The following is a 16,770-nucleotide window of genomic DNA, read 5'->3' as shown; positions in this document are numbered from 1 at the left end:
TTAGTTTCTTTTGGATATCTGGGGATGACTGGGAGATAAAACGGGTGTTAAGGACAATGGTGCCCTCTGCTGAAGTGAGGTCTAATTTTGTATATTTTTGTAGCGCTTCGATTAACCTGGCTAGAAATTGTGCCACATTTTCATATAGTCTTTGAGTTATTTCTCTGAGCTTATCAAAGTTGATGTTTTATGGGCTTTATGCCCTGCCTTTTGAAGGCCCACAATTAGGCAAGCAATCATATGCTCATCCAGGTCTCCCTGCCTGATAATCCCAGTTGGTATCATCTCAGGGGACAGCCATTGCCCCTACAGGCTTAGTGTGTATCTCATCAGCATGCGCCTGAGAGGCTTGCCATACTCATTCCTTCTCTTCTGGGAGAAGAGTGGAGGAAAGTATGATGTAAATATCATGTTGGGTTAAGTCATAAGACTGGATAAGATACTTGAATTCTTTTAGATAATTATCTGGGTCTGAGAAGAAGGAGCCAAGATGCTTTTCAATCTGAGATAGGTTGATGAGGGAGAATGGGACATGAACCCAAACAATGCCTTTTGCTCCAGCTACTTCCTGTAAAGGGAGAACTGGGGCAGGGAAGGAGCGGAATCCTGCGGTGAAGTTTCCTGATTTAAAGTAGTTTAGACCAGTATGGGGAGGAGATCTAGGGAGGTCAGGGTAAAGCCTTGGGACCCTCAGGGTAGAGGGTGGGGCTGAGGTCTCTGCTTATCTCAGGCACAGGCTGGGGAGGGGTATTGGGAGCTGCAGCTTTGGAGGAGGCCTGCTGAGAAGGAGGGAGGGAGGAGGGGACTTAAGGTGGGGGTTGTGGAACTGGAGGATTCCAGAAAGGTGGAATCCAAAAGGTGGATCTGGAGCTGCTGCAAGGGGATTGGGAGCTATAGGGTGTGGGCTGTGGTCCAAAGGGTGGAAGGAAGAAGAAAATTCTAAACAGTGATCGGGAGACATTTTATTAGGAGGATGTGGCTCAGAGTGGGCCAAGAGTATTTGACAAGCAGAACAGGATTCACAGAGAGAGCAGAGAGCGACGAAAACCTGAACATAAGGGATTTCTAAGCACTTTCCCTTGCAGCAGTGGCTGAAGTTATCAAGGTTCCATAGAGTATTATAATCAAGAGTTCTGTTTTCTGGCCATTGGGACCTGTTATCAAGTCTCTATTTAGGCCAGAATAGTAAATAAGTCTTTTTGGTCTTATCTCCTCTTGGAAGCCCAAGGTTTTTAGGTTTTGGAGAAAGCATCTTAGAGGATTAGATTTTGAGGGCTGGGATTGAGAATTTCCCATTGTGGCCAAATAGGAAGGTTAGACAAGGGTGAGAGAAAGTGAGGAGAAAAGTCCTAGAAAAAAGGCGTCCCCATTCTCAGGACGTTTTCAGAGAGTAATAATACTCTGCTTTGAAATGGGTGCCCCCTATTCCAAAGTCAGATGGGGCACAAGGCAGAGGGCCTGAGGGCCATGGGGATCCTCCCGCCTAGCGCTAGGACTTGGAAAAGAGGTGACAGAGAGAGGATCCGAGGGAATGGGATTTCACTCACTCTTGCAACTGATGGATGAAATGTGGGCCGGTGAGTGGATGTCAGTCACAAGGCAAGTGGAGAGTCACGTCCCAGATCTCACTCAGTTTCTCAGCAAGGTCTGAGCTAGGGGACCACTGGAGCTGGGCTTGTGAGAGGAGCCCACACAGTTGCGGTGGATCTTCCCTCCCAGGTTTCAGCACAAGAATGTAAGGCTGCTGCTGCTAAGTCGCTTCAGTCATGTCCGACTCTGTGCGACCCTATAGACGGCAGCCTACCAGGCTCCCCCGTCCCTGGGATTCTCCAGGCAAGAACACTGGAGTGGGTTGCCATTTCCTTCTCCAATGCATGAAAGTGGAAAGTGAAAGTAGGAAGTCACTGGGTCGTGTCCGACTCTCAGTGACCCCTTGGACTGCAGCCCACCAGGCTCCTCCGTCCATGGGATTTTCCAGGCAAGAGTACTGGAGTGGGTTGCCATTGCCTTCTCCGAGAATGTAAGGCAAGTGCAGAGAAAAAGAAAGCAAGCCGGGCAGTCAGGCAAGAAAAGGGAAATTTATTAGAGGGAAAAGAGAGGGTGACTAGCTCTTAAGGAGAACAGGCATCCTCCCTTTCTGATGGAGTCCTTCTTATATCCCATCAATGAAAAATTCTCTGAAGGGATGGTCACATAGCCAGAGGTCTGGAATCTAGTGGTCTCACAGCTTTGAGAAGATAGGCTCCAGTGAGATAACAGCATGCCATTTGGACAATTTGGTCAGTCTCACAGATCACTGTGATTTTAATCTTTGTTTGCAAGGTCAATGTAAGGAGCCATCTTATCAATGAGACCCCATGTGGGCCCTATCACTTACCTGCCTCTTGAGAATTCGGTATCCAGGTCAAGAAGCAACAGTTAGAACCAGATATGGAACAATGGACTGGTTCCAAATAGGGAAAGGAGTATGTCAAGGCTGTATATTGTCACCCTACTGATTTAACTTATATACAAAGTACATCATGTGAAATGCCGGGCTGGATGAAGCACAAGCTGGAATCAAGATTGCTGGGAGAAATATTAGTAACCTCATATATGCAGATGACACCACCCTTATGACAGAAAGTGAAGAAGAACTAAAGAGCCTCTTGATGAAAGTGAAAGAGGAGAGTGAAAAAGCTAGCTTAAAATTCAGCATTCAAAAAACTAAGACCATAGTATCCGGTCCCATCACTTTATAGCAAATAGATGGGGATAACAATGGAAACAGTGGCAGATTTTATTGTTGGGGGCTCCAAGATCACTGCAGATGATGACTGTAGCCATGAAATTAAAAGATGCTTGCTCCTTGGAAGAAAAGCTATGACCAACATAAACAGCATATTAAAAAGCATAGACATTACTTTGCCAACAAAGGTCCACCTAGTCAAAGCTATGGTTTTTCCAGTAGTCATGTGTGGATGTGAGAGCTGGACTATAAAGAAAGCTGAGCGCCGAAGAATTGATGCTTTTGAATTGTTGGAGAAGACTCTTGAGAGTCCCTCGGACTGCAGGGAGATCAAACCAGTCAATCCTAAAGGAAGTCAGTCCTGAATATTAATTGGAAGGACTAATGGTAAAGCTGAAGCTCCAATACTTTGGCCACCTAATGTGTGGCCAACTGACTCATTGGGAAAGACCCTGATGCTGGGTTAGGGTTAGGTGAGAGGTGAGAGGAGAAGGCGCCAACAGAGGATGAGATGGTTGTTTGGCATCACTGACTCAATGGACATTAGTTTGAATAAACTCCGGGAGTTGGTGATGGACAGGGAGGCCTGGTGTGCTACAGTCCATGGGGTCGCAGAGTCAGACACTACTGAGCGACTGAACTGAACTGACGTTTTTCGTGTCCTAAGTACTTATTTTTGATCTTATGCTACCGCCTTAATATATTGAATTGCTCTCACAACTCAATGTTGGCTTTGACCACAAATGTGATCACTGACTTATTTGATCATTTTATTATTTAATAGTCTCCTCTTATATCTTTGGTTCCCAAAGCAAATTATTAATAGAATTTTCTTGAAGGCAGATATTACCATGTTACATCCCCTCATTGTCAAACCTTAATATATGTTGAGAATCTAATAAAATTTAACTTTACCTCTGAAAATTCATAATCTGGATTAAATAGACGAGTACATGATATGATTCACAGAGCAGATAATAGTAAGGGGTAGGAGATCCAGGTGCACAGGGGAACCAAAGCTACTTGTAGTTATAGCTGTTAACATTTAACTGAGAACCATCATTCCTGCATCTTTTATTAGTTCTTTTCCATTATCAGGTTGGCTTTACTACATGTTCATATACTTGGTCTTCTCTTTTTGTTTCATAACATGAACCTCTGTCCAGATGTGTGTAGTTTGAACTCAAGAAAATAACTTATGCAAACCACACATGGGATTAAGAAGCACACATTTTTTCTATTACTTCTTAGCTATTAAAAAACATAAATTTCTATAAGATTCATTCAGATTATTTTACATTATAAAAAATTCTATACCTTAATTCATGTTTTCAGCTTGGGCAATGATACCCAAATGATTTTTTTTTAATGTTTCCATTGACTTTAAATATGAAACAGTTTGCTTCTAAAATTTCAGATAAAATTTTTTTCTTTTATTGCTTGAAGGCACTCATATCCTAAATATAATGTTGTTTTAATCCTTGTGGACTTTTGTATTACTACAACTTAAAAAAATTAAAAAGAAAATATAACAGGTGGAAAAATACATGTATAAAATATTCATTGAGGCTATCATGAGACTCATATGGAACTAAATGCCTACTTTCAAAACTATAAATATAGTGAAATCCTTTAAACCTAGCATATGTTGCTTCAAATAAGACTTGGTTTTGAACAGATGTCCCCTTAGACCTGTTATATTAAGACTAAAATTACTAAATCAACATTAGTTGTTTTTAAACTTAGGGCCACATTTTGCCACTGATTTTTATTGAAAGCTCCCACAGGCGTAAGTGGAAGACCCATGCATGGAAAAATGGCATAATATGTATCCTAGTTTTATTTATTTCATATGTATACAGCAGTATAAAATAATATATTACATTTACACTCATTTTACTTATGTATTATTATAGCATTCACAGTAACAAACACTATAGTTAAGATTTAAACTCATCTTTTGTTATAATACCCTGTTTTCACTCACAGATAACTGTCTCAAAAATGTGTTTAGAGCTGAAATTCCCTGCTTACTTTCAGCTTAAGCATGTATGAATGTATTGGAAGTCTGAGTTCTGTCACTCAGAAATTTTTGAGTCTCATGTGAAAATTTAATTTTTTTTGCATTATTAATGCATTATTCTCATGCAACTCAAAAACATCTCGAGTGTAAAACTTCAAACTAAGCATGTGACAAGTTTTCAAGAAATAAAAGCCATTTTTCTAATTTTACAAATACTTAAAAATAGCAGTGGTTAGAAATACATGCATGCACACTAAAGGTATTAGAATTTTAGTCATATTATTGCCTGCAATACTCTGGCGGCACCCAGCAACCCACAGACTTCCCTGGTAGCTCAGTGGTAAAGAACCCGCCTGAAAATGCAGGAGACTTAGGTTCAGTCCCTGGGTCAGGAAGATCCCCTGGAGAAGGAAACGGCAACCCACCCCAGTATTCTTGCCTGGGAAATCCCACGGACAGAGGAGCCTAGCAGGCTACAGTCCCTGGGGTCGCAAAGAGTTGGATACAACTTAGTGACTAAACAACAAACAACAACCACCACCCATTCTCATAGAACGCTGTAATCTAAAACCTATGCCAAGTTTTAGAAGAAAATAAAAATACCTAATAGTAGTTTCACAAATTACTGTCTTAGGGTTTTGTTGTTTTGTTTGAGGGATATTCCTTGAAATGCTAACAATATATAAAGTAATTTTACTACTCCATGGCATAAAAAATATGGAATTTTGTAATTTTCTGTTTTTCCTTGTTAAAAAGGAACATAAAAAGGATGTTAAGTGCAAAGCCTTTACCACTACAAAATTTGAGTTGAAAAAGATAACCTAAGAAATTGCAATATGAAAAATATAAGATTTTCAGAAAAATTATTAAGTATATCAATGTTTTCAGTATTTTTGAATTCCTTGGATATTAAACACACACAGAAATGTAAAGGGGAGGAAAAAAACCACATGCAATGACAAATAACAGTACTAGTATCAGTGACATGAATTATTTTATCTTGCTGAACACTTGCAACATTTTGACTGAATAATTATATTAAAGATGAACTTTACTCCAGTAAATAACTTTTGGAAGTTAAATGGTACAATTAATGCACAGCTATTGAAGTTTATGTCAAAAACTGTAAGGATTTTCTTTCTTCCTCTTACTGGAGATGCAGGAGGGTTTCTACATTACAAAAGATCTGACAGCAAATTATAACACTATTAAGAAAAAATAATTAAAATATTTAAACCTTCTACTGTAGCACTTAATTTGCAATGTTTGATAAAGGCATTGCATTTAATATCTTCATAAAATAAATATTCATATCTCCTTAGTATTTACTAAGATAGATGATACGCTTGTAATGATACAGACGTCTTATATCTGTAAAGTAATTCTGATGCAATATTTAAATATCTTATTTAAAATGATTTCACAAAATTATGTTCACAAGTTAAAAATTAGAATTTTATATATGGATGAAATATTTCTAAAAATTGTCATTTGACATACCTTTGAAACATCAAGACACTGTTTCCACAGGAAAATATCGACTTTTTACTACTCTAAAACTAACCATGTTAACAAGGAGTAAATGTCATGATTATTCTTTTCTGAAATAATTCATTGATGGAATATTGTCTAATAGTTTGGCTATTGTTTTGCATTGATATGTATAAAATTATGGAAGATTGGATATAAGGATGGCTAGATTAAATAGAAAACTTATTCTAAATTTTCTTTTCATACAAACCTAGTAAATGTTCATTTGGAAAACTTCATTATTGGTTGGTTGAATCTTTCCATCTTAAAATCCCCCTCACTGGTAGCTAACATTTTGGCCAATTTAATAAAGTCATAAGCTTACTGTGTTGTAACTTCTGATTTATTCTGGTTGCAATGAACAGATTAATAACTAATCACTTAATATTTCATGTTTAAATCATTCTAGTTGTATCACAGATTAGGCAAAAAATTTGTTGTTTTAGAAGATCATAAAATTTAAGAACTAAAATGCAAATTAGTATGTGTTTACTACAATATATTAAAAAAACAGACAAACATATGATATGAGAAGTTGATTCAAGGGGGATTATATTCAATGATATGAAAGACTAAATGATTAAATACAGTTTTGGTCAGACGAATTAGTGTAACTCTTAGAGTATAACATATTTTCAATGCATGTAATAAGTCTGATGGATGTGGGCTTCCCCCCATATTTGTAAAATTGTGAGTGAAATGTTTTAATTAAAGCAGAGTGATTCAACAAGAAAATAATTTTCTTGTTTAAAACGCAATTACAATGAACAGACTTTTTGTCCAGTTAAATTATTTAAAAACATATAGTTTCCTACTAAAATAGTCTATCACCCAAAATATTAACGTAGTAATGCAAAAGTTTTGAGAAAATTTCACTGCTGCCTCTAGTGAATGTGTGTGCTTTTTGTGTCATATGTGATGGATTAGCTTCAAATATTTTTAAAAGGTCCCCCAAAGCCTGGAACATTACACAGATTATTTTGTTACGTAAATTGATTGGGATTGTGAATACTAATATCTATTTTGATAAGACAAATAAGTGATACCAAGATATCACTCAAATATGCACAGCAATGACCTAGGAATATATATGCATATTTATATGCATTTTATTGTTAAATCTAGGAAAATATCCCCATTCAAATGACATAAAATTAAGTGGAAGACATTTGTTATGTGTCAAGTTTTGTCTGTTCTTTAATAACAGTCTGGCTCAAACTATCATTGAACATGTGATCAGTTAAAATTAAGGAAAATATTTCAGAATCAGTCTGCAATTTGGGTTGGGAAAGTATTTAGATATAATGTTGAAGGAGTTTTTTAGAGAGGAACTGTGAAAAAGCTGGTTTTTGCTTAGAAGGTTATCACATCTTCTGATTTTCCCTTTCTTATTCATACTTTAACAAGCAATAAACAGCAGTATAATAAAAGGAATATATGTAAAAGAGGAAAATGCAGATTACTAAATTTAATAATCAACTTGTTGACATAAACATAAAAGGAAAACTTCACTTTTCAAGGCTGACTCATGAAGAATTTTCTCTTTAATAAAATAATGACTACATTTAAACTATAATTCTCCCACATAAGATAATGCTGAAACAGTAATGTACCATGTTTCTATCCCAAATTTATCTGTTTTAAATTTAGAGATCCTTTATATCTTATAGTTATTCTTTACCAGTTTAGATATTTATGTATCTCTATATATTCATATAGAGTTATAGATTTTATATGTGTAGCGTGTATTAGAAGTCATGAAGCTATGCAAAACTATGTAAAATAAAATTCTATGTGAGTTGTATGATTGAAGACTTCATTTAAAATAGTAATTTTCAGCTACATATTTTACACCACAAAATGTACAGACACCAGTGCTTTTTTTTTTTTGCTAACAACAAATACAGGTAAATGTATAGATTCTTTATAAAAGCTTTAAATGATTCTAAATTCAAAGCCATAGAAGTAGAATTGAAATTATCTAGATTGTTAGATATTTTGAGAGTACATGTTCAGTGCTCTTTTGATAACATCCACAGCTATATCTTTGGCATTGAAAATTCAGTACGAGTTCTTGACAAAATTTTGTAGCTTGGAGCTTCATTTTTTTTTAAACAAGGAAAAACAGGGTTGAAAAAGATACGAAAACTGGGAGGAAACTATTAATGATTTTCTTTTCCTTCGTATGTTTATCTTTGGGACCCTGAATTACCTTTTATTATATGATGCGGATTGTATGAATCCATTTAAAAACCAACTGAGTTGTACCACATTTTAGGAAAATTATATAATATAATATATATATTTTATATTTATTTAGAAGCTTTGAAATAGTACAGTAAACACTTTGCAACACGGTGTATAAACTACAGAATGTCTTTGATATTTTGTGGGTCTTCAGAATACAACATTTTTTATAACCCACAAGTGAAAAGAACATAATCACAATCTCTCTTGTAAAGTTGGAATAGTTTGGGGAACACTTGATCACACAAAAATAATATAAAACAGTCAAGTTTAAAACAGTGATATTGCATTTATAATGCACAAATTTCCTTTATCTTTATGACTGGCTTCTCGTGGTGAATATAAACATCTAAAGGGCTCAGTGACATTTGGAGAGAGAAAGATATATAGTGCTGTAAACAGGCACACACTGATCGGAGAGGCAAAATCAGTTGCCTAAAGTTTCTACAGTTCTGCACATTTCAACTCATTTCTCAGGCCTGCTGAGAGCAATTAGGTCCTATAATTGGCCATGATACTCTGCCGGCAATCTAATACTCAGTTACACACAACTAACTGGATGGCCAAGATAAATGAAGTTGAAAAGTTGATGCTTTTGTTGGTCGACTTTGTGCAAATCATGCTGCTTCAGGTAAGTCCTGTAGAATTGACTAGCATATCCTTTTCCGTGCTGTGAAAAAGAAAAGAAAAATACTCTAAGAAAAACAGCCTGACTTTTGATGGTTAGAATTGTACATTATTGTAAAAGAAGCAAATACAGTAAGAAATAAGTTGTATCCCCGTAAAAGACCCCTGTGATGGCAAAATATTTCCGTGTCCCTTTGGCTTCTAATAGTCATAGTCATTCTGCTGTTTGACTTTCTGAAAATGACAATTTTGACATTTATACAAATCGGTTTTGCAAGTGAAATGTGAGCTTTAAATACCAATCTCCAATTATGTTATTAACTTTTTAAGGTTATGTACAAAACAATCCCCACTTCACTGTCTATACACAGAATAGAGGAAAAATTTGTAGTCCTTACATTTGCAGAATAAGTCTTCAGTATATCTATGAATACTAGATATATATTTAATTTAATAAGCTCTATATTTCATACTCTTAATCTACATATAATAAGAGAAAACTATATCAGGAAGTGTTTATGTAGTTAAAAATTAAAGGATGATTCACATTTTTAAGTTTTGTTTTATTTAATTTTTTAGAATCATATGAAGATCAAATCTTTTTATGGCCTATAATTTTTTAAGGTAAATGTTATCTCCTCAAAGGAATCAGTTTTCTCCTAAAGTGGGAAGAGGCGGAGGGGAGTAAAAGATATTATTGAATGTGCTATTGAGTTTTGAAGCATAATATCCAGATTCAATCATGTAGATTTATGATCTTGTTTTTATTTATTTATAAAAAATAAAGGCTATTTCTTCCCAGTTATTCATTATCTTTGTAATATTTGACCTCGAGCACAATGAGAAGAGAAACTGTCTTTTAGCTCAGTATCTGGCACATAAGATATATAATAAAAATGTGCTAAAAATCAAGATAGTTCAATCGTAATTAAAAAATACATATGTCTATCTCATTAGAAATTAAGAGCTATGCTAAATAGCATAACTGAACTGTTTCAATCCGGTGAATAGTTATATTTTTACTGTTTCTTACGAGGGTAAGAACATGCTGATGAGTTCAATTTCTCTTGTACAGTATTTCTACTCATTTCAAGTAGATTGTCAAATTATATGTTATTCTTAATTTATTTTTGCTGACTATCTTACTTATTTCTCCTCAGAAACTCAGTTCCTGACCAGATCATCAAGCATTTCATTTGTTCACCTATTAGAAAAGACATCAAATAAAATTATAAAAATCAGGTACTACCACTGACAGAAATGAAAGTAAAAACAAGCATATACTTATTCTGTGTACTAACTGGTATTGAAAATAATCAAAATGTATTTTATAATATATAACATTATGAATTATAAAATGAGTTAGCTGTAACAGGAGTCCACATGGTAGCTATTATAACTTACCTGGTCATAATGCTACACATAGTACTCTAGAGCAAATAGAAACTTTGCTTTTTTCAAAAAATCAAATCCTACTTTTCCATATGCCTTTGCGTTCAAATTCTCTGCTTCATGATAAACTTGATAAATATGAATGAATGCTTTATTTTGTATATATCAATCAAGATTTAAAATTCTCCAGGAAATTAAAATATTTAGCCATCATAGAAACTTGGGCTTATAAAATGAATTAGAACATATAGTTCCTGTGATCAAATAACTTATTGTCTAAACTGAACAACTGTGTGGCTGAAAGAGAACACTATTAATAACTACAGAAGACATACTCTTGCACTTTTCCGAGAACCCAGAATATACCATCATCTTACAAATGATATAATTTTTGTTTTCAAAATAAGTTGGAGATATTACTTACAGGTTGAAGTTTTTTTTTAAACAGTATAAATCAGAAACTATTGATTTATAAGAACCATCATTCTACAAAGTTCAAAACCAGAAGAAAGTCAGGAATAACCTATTTCAACCTATGCTGCTGCCAAATCACTTCAGTCATGTCCAACTCTGTGCGACCCCATAGATGGCAGCCCACCAGGCTCCCCTGTCCCTGGGATTCTCCAGGCAAGAACACTGGAGTGGGTTGCCATTTCCTTCTCCAATTTCAACCTATAAGCCAACACTATGTGAAAAAAATGAATTATACTGAAAATCTGCATTTTAGTATAAATACAGAAATTAGTGAACCTAACACAGGTTTAAATCAGTAAAGTATTTCTAATTAGGTTAAAAGATCACTTATGAAAAAAGCTATTAGCATAGATATTATATGTTTATTTGATTTAGAGTACCAAAAGAAATAGTATTATGAAAATAGTTCACAGTTATAATTAATATCTGAAATATAAACAAAAGCTTAAAAGGTTTACCTTATTGTTGCTTAGGGTTACATGTGTGCTGCTTTTATTTAAAGTGCACCTATTCCACTAGTACTCTGAAGAATATAAACCACCTTTCATTAAATCTACCTTTTCCCACCTATGTGTTAATTCAGGAATGCAAATGTGAATAAGACAAGTGTAAGGACTGAGGTGGATGGTCAGAAGAAATTAGAATGGAGAGGGAAGATTTCTTTTACTTCAAAAGTTAATTTCCTAAATGTTAAGGATTGCTAGACAAGCTAGAGAAAATAAAAAGTTTTATTTACTAAAGTTACAGTTATATACATCTTGTTTCAAAACTTTTAAGAAGTTTGAATACTGAACAATGATTATTCTTTAGGTGTTGTATGGATTAAGGTTGAACAAGCAGCACACAATAAAAAAAAAAAATCAATCTTTTTACGTTTTAGGCTCTGTACCAAGGACAGTTGTTCCACAGTATTAACTATTATGTCAATGCATCTGTTACTTTTCAGGCTAGAGACTATGGGTCAAATACATTGAATCTCTATGCTTTCTGATGTATTCTATATATATTTTGGAATTATCAAAGCATAGTTGAAGAATTTCTGCTTTTTCTTTTCATTTCACAAATGTATTTTTCCTTAGCTGTTCATTAGCATATGTGGGGATTTAATTACTTGATATGAATGAAATATTTTACTTTCAGTCAAATCAAAAGTAATAGGAAAAGGATGATTGCCATTCCTTTTCACCTTGATTCATTCACTGCATTTATTCTTCCTAATGAGTCATAAGAATGTTACATTTAAGACAGCTATTTTACAGTCTTAACTACATATGAAAAATTATTATTAATGTAGAAGAGATTCAAATACCCATCTTCTCATAATTTAGCATATATGTATGTGTATATTTACCATATATATATGTATATTTTCAGCATATATGTACAATTTCAATGAAAGTTCCATGATGCAAATTTTTTCTTATATTGGAGAATCATGTTGTTGCCTTTAGTAATTTGTAAAGTATGATATTAAACTGTTGGACAGTTAAAAATTCTAATGACTTAAGAAGAATGACTGTAAATATGTATATTTCAAAAATAATTGAAAAAATCACTAGTGGTATTCTGTTTACTCAGCATAATATCGTTTAATAATAGTCTGGTGAAAAATAATTTTTTATGATATACTAAAATGATAATTTAATCATTTGGATAGTCACATTCCTCTGCTTTCATAACAAGAAGCATAATACCCTTTATACTTTATGACAGTGTAGATCACAGAAGCTAAAGCAATAAATAAAGCTTCCGAAGTGATCTAATCTATTTCTGCCACTGAAAGAAAGAACAGCCTTCAAATATCCCACATGATTGAGACTCTCCACTACAGTGAAAAACCTCTAGAAGCTGAGATCAGTAAGCGACTTGGGAGGTCATTCAAATGTTTCATGAGTCTCACGGTCAGGACACTTCTTTATGTATAAAGTCAACCTAGCACACAAGAGTTTAAGCCCGTTCCCCCTTGTAGGAGTCTGAAACACCTGCTCTCTGTTCCCTGTGTGAACGCCTATGATAAACTTAAAGAGCATTTAAAAGCAAGCCCCCATTAGAGATCTTTCCAGCTGAATAATCAGTTCTTTTAACTTTCCTCTGTCTCATTCTCAAACCATTTTTGAAGATTCTCTTCAAAAATGTCTCTAAAGAATTTTTTTTTCTCTTTAACCCTGAAGTTTTGAAATGAGCATAGTTGCATTAACTATTAAAAGTTGCTGTTTTGTTTTTTTTATCTTCCCACTTCCCCATATTTGCTTTTCTTTTTCAATATAGTTGCATATTGTTCATATTATGTTTCCCCCTCTCAAAAATTACAAAAATATTTAAAATTAGATATGTATATAATTAAAACCATTACATGCTATGCTTTATTATGAATTATAAAGACCAAAAGCCTTCTGTTAGTATAATATAGATTGTCTTTCTAACTACATTAGCTCAGAGCAATGTAATCTTGAGTTCTTATATTTATTGCATATTCTTCACACCACCCTCATGTTAAATTTATTTTTTTTTCCTTTCATCAAACAATATACCTTTTTATTCTACTTTGACAGAGTTAAGAGATTATAGAATATATCTAGAAAGAGTTAATTTGGAGAAGGAGATTTCCACCTGTAAACTTGATTAATCTTTTAGAAAGGAAACTGAAATAAATGACTCAAAAAAGCCTTCAGAACATTCATATAAGAAATATGTCATACAACCAAGTGTTTTATTTTTAGTTTAATCTATATAGGCATGCAATGCTTACAATATGCTTTGTAGTTATTAAATATCTATTAAATTAAAAGATAAACCCAAGGGTATTTTAAGAGAGAAGAAATCGGCAAGTGTAGTTTTGTGGATTACAAATGTACATCAATAAATGAGTAAAATGAACCATTTCTAAAATAAGAGATAAACATTGACACTTTAGGTCTAGCAACTCTGACACCCCTAAATAGTCACCATCTTACCTAAGAATCTAGCTACCAATACATTTATTTTTTAGTTATGATGTAAACTGTATATCAATTTTGGACATCATTTGCTTATTAAGAATGGTTTGTGCAAAGATGAAATTAATTTCATAAGCTGGAAGTTACCCTTGAGGTGAAGCAGAGTTCATGCACTATGCAAAGTCCTGAATTTATTACCTGTGAAAATTTCAGAATTTAGTATTGCTTGGAACTTATTTTTAAAGCCTGTTTTGTTGTTAGATTTAATAGCCTTGAAAATACGGGCTTCTATTTGTCACAAGCACAGTCCAAAAGTATGACAGAATATCATTACCTTCACATAGCTTTGAGGAAGAGAGTCTCCAGAAACACCATGAAATTCTTCTCAATAGAGGATCCATAGGCTTCTAGAAGGAGAAGGTAATGGCACCCCACTCCAGTACTGTTGCCTGGAAAATCCCATGGATGGAGGAGCCTGGTGGGCTACAGTCCATGGGGTCGCTAAGAGTCGGACACGACTGAGCGACTTCACTTTCACTTTTCACTTTCATGCATTGGAGAAGGAAATGGCAACCCACTCCAGTGTTCTTGCCTGGAGAATCCCAGGGATGGGGGAGCCCGGTGGGCTGCCGTCTATGGGGTCGCACAGAGTCAGATATGATTGAAGCGACTTAGCAGCAGCAGCAGGCTTCTAGAAGTTTCTACATACTTGTGTGTATTTGTGTGTATGTGATATATATGTGATGTGTATGTGTATATATACTTTAAAACTATATTCTTATTAAAGGCGATGCAGATGCTGTTGCTAAGTCGTATCCTACTCTTTGAGACCGCATGGGCTGTAGCCTGCCAGACGGCTCTGTCCACGGTATTTCCCAGGCAAGAATATAGGAGTGAGTTGCCATTTCCTTCTCCAAGGGATCTTCCCGACCCAGAGATCAAACCTGAGTCTTCTGTTTGGCAGGTGGATTTTTCTACCACTGAATCACCTGGGAAGCCTACTAAGGCAATAAGATATTTCATCAAGAAATATCTCTTCTATGGGTTACTGCAACTTAGTCAACTATCATTAATACTTTTAACAGGGTAGGGGTAATTATAGTAACTCAATTTTGTTTTGTTTAAAAATCTTTGTCTCTAATTATATTAAATAAGAATGCTTTTAAATCTACAAGAAACAATATTGATAGTAATTAACTCCTTTAATTAGACAATATACTTTATCATTATTTGAATTGATTTAAGCAAGATATTTAAAAACACATGGTAGTCATCTAGACACAAAAATTATCAATATTTTAAATATCATTTTTAAACACTAAAGAATTAAACTTTGACATTAAAATATATGCTTAAAATTTTTATCATAATGATGTACTTGCATAAAATATTATAGATTCAATGGATGTGTTACAAACTTATCTAGAAATGTCAGAAATTTTGCCTTGTAAGCTTAACAAATATTCCCTGAGGAGGAAAAAGTAATAGGACATGACCCTACCCAGAAATCTTTGGCCATCATCTCTTTGACAAACAAAACCCCCTTGCCTCAATGGTATCTCACAATCAAGTCTGAAGACAGAATTATTTTTTAAATCTCTGAAGCTATATAGGCACATATTTAGGAAATGAAACTCTAATGTTTCCATGTTCATAATGTCATTGAAAAAATTTCTGGAAAACTTTACCACAATGTACTAAGATATAGAAACTATGATTTGTTCTACGACTATTTGAAAATTATATTCTTTACATGGCAATAAAGAAATATCTGTGAAATTTTTTGTGAAGGCAATCCACTCAATTATCTTTTTAAAAATGACAAAGGATCTTTCATTTAACTTAGACAAATACCATTATCCTGTGAATCTAATTTCTAGCAAGATATCCATATGCTTCTTTAAAGAATAAATGGTTCAGGTTTTTTTTTTTTTTCTTTGAAAATTATGGAGTTGATAATATTTACTGACATTTTAAGTAGTTCACTTTAAAACAACATTATAGGGAGATAAAATTAGTTACTTCCCTGTGAGGCTGAAATAACATTAATTTTCCAAGCAAAACTTTGGAAAATTCATGCATAGCATTAGTCACTCCTCTAAGAATAGGGATGTTATACCTGTATAGGCTTATTTACAACAACCAGCATCACTGTACCACAATATTAAACCAACCATTAGTGACACGCACAACTTCATCTTTTATGTGAAAACCAAGCAAAAATTCCAGCAATGAAAGATGGGAAAAATTTAAGAATAAATGCATAAGATCTTCATTTTAGAAATATATAGCCATGTATCTAATTTATTAACCACTAATAGCCTACTTAAACAAGGATAAGATTTCTAAATAATTTAACATTTTAGATAGCTAAGCTATGAAAATAAGTGGAAAATCTTTGGGCTGGTAAATAAAATATTATACTAATAGCATGATTTTTACAGGGTTATTATCAAAAAGATAGAGACAGCACACATGACTTAGAAACTGTGTGTAAAAGTATGACTATTTATTTAATATACTTGAATTCCCCTAACATCATTCAGTTGCTTCTATGTAAAAACAAACAACAAATTAATAACAGGAATTACATGGTCAGAAGAGGATTGAAATGCTAACACACTGGAAAGCTAACCAGTAGTGTTCTGTATCTAGGGAAAAAAAAAACAACAAAACACTAAACAGGTTAGGAATCTAAGAATATAGACATCAGCATCAATAACTTCTTGAGTGGGGTTGCCAAATAAATACAGACGGTCTAGTTATATTTAAATTTCAGAAAAAAAACAATGAATAATTGTTTATATACCCCA

General features: G+C 34.0%; 1 protein-coding gene across 1 annotated transcript in view; it reads right to left on the bottom strand.

The window, feature by feature from the left end:
* Positions 1-4,512: 4,512 nt before the first annotated feature.
* The window catches only part of PCDH10 (protocadherin 10), a 46,361-nt gene continuing 34,103 nt past the window's right edge, over positions 4,513-16,770 (bottom strand). Inside the window, exon 5 of the mRNA XM_070386535.1 lies at positions 4,513-9,198. Within this exon, the coding sequence (XP_070242636.1) occupies positions 9,179-9,198 (20 nt within the window). The 3' untranslated portion in view covers positions 4,513-9,178. The remainder of the gene's footprint in view (positions 9,199-16,770) is intronic.

This window comes from Bos mutus, chromosome 17 (genome assembly GCF_027580195.1).
Source record: "Bos mutus isolate GX-2022 chromosome 17, NWIPB_WYAK_1.1, whole genome shotgun sequence".
Taxonomy (NCBI): Eukaryota; Metazoa; Chordata; class Mammalia; order Artiodactyla; family Bovidae; genus Bos; species Bos mutus.
This window is presented reverse-complemented; position numbering and strand designations above follow the sequence as displayed.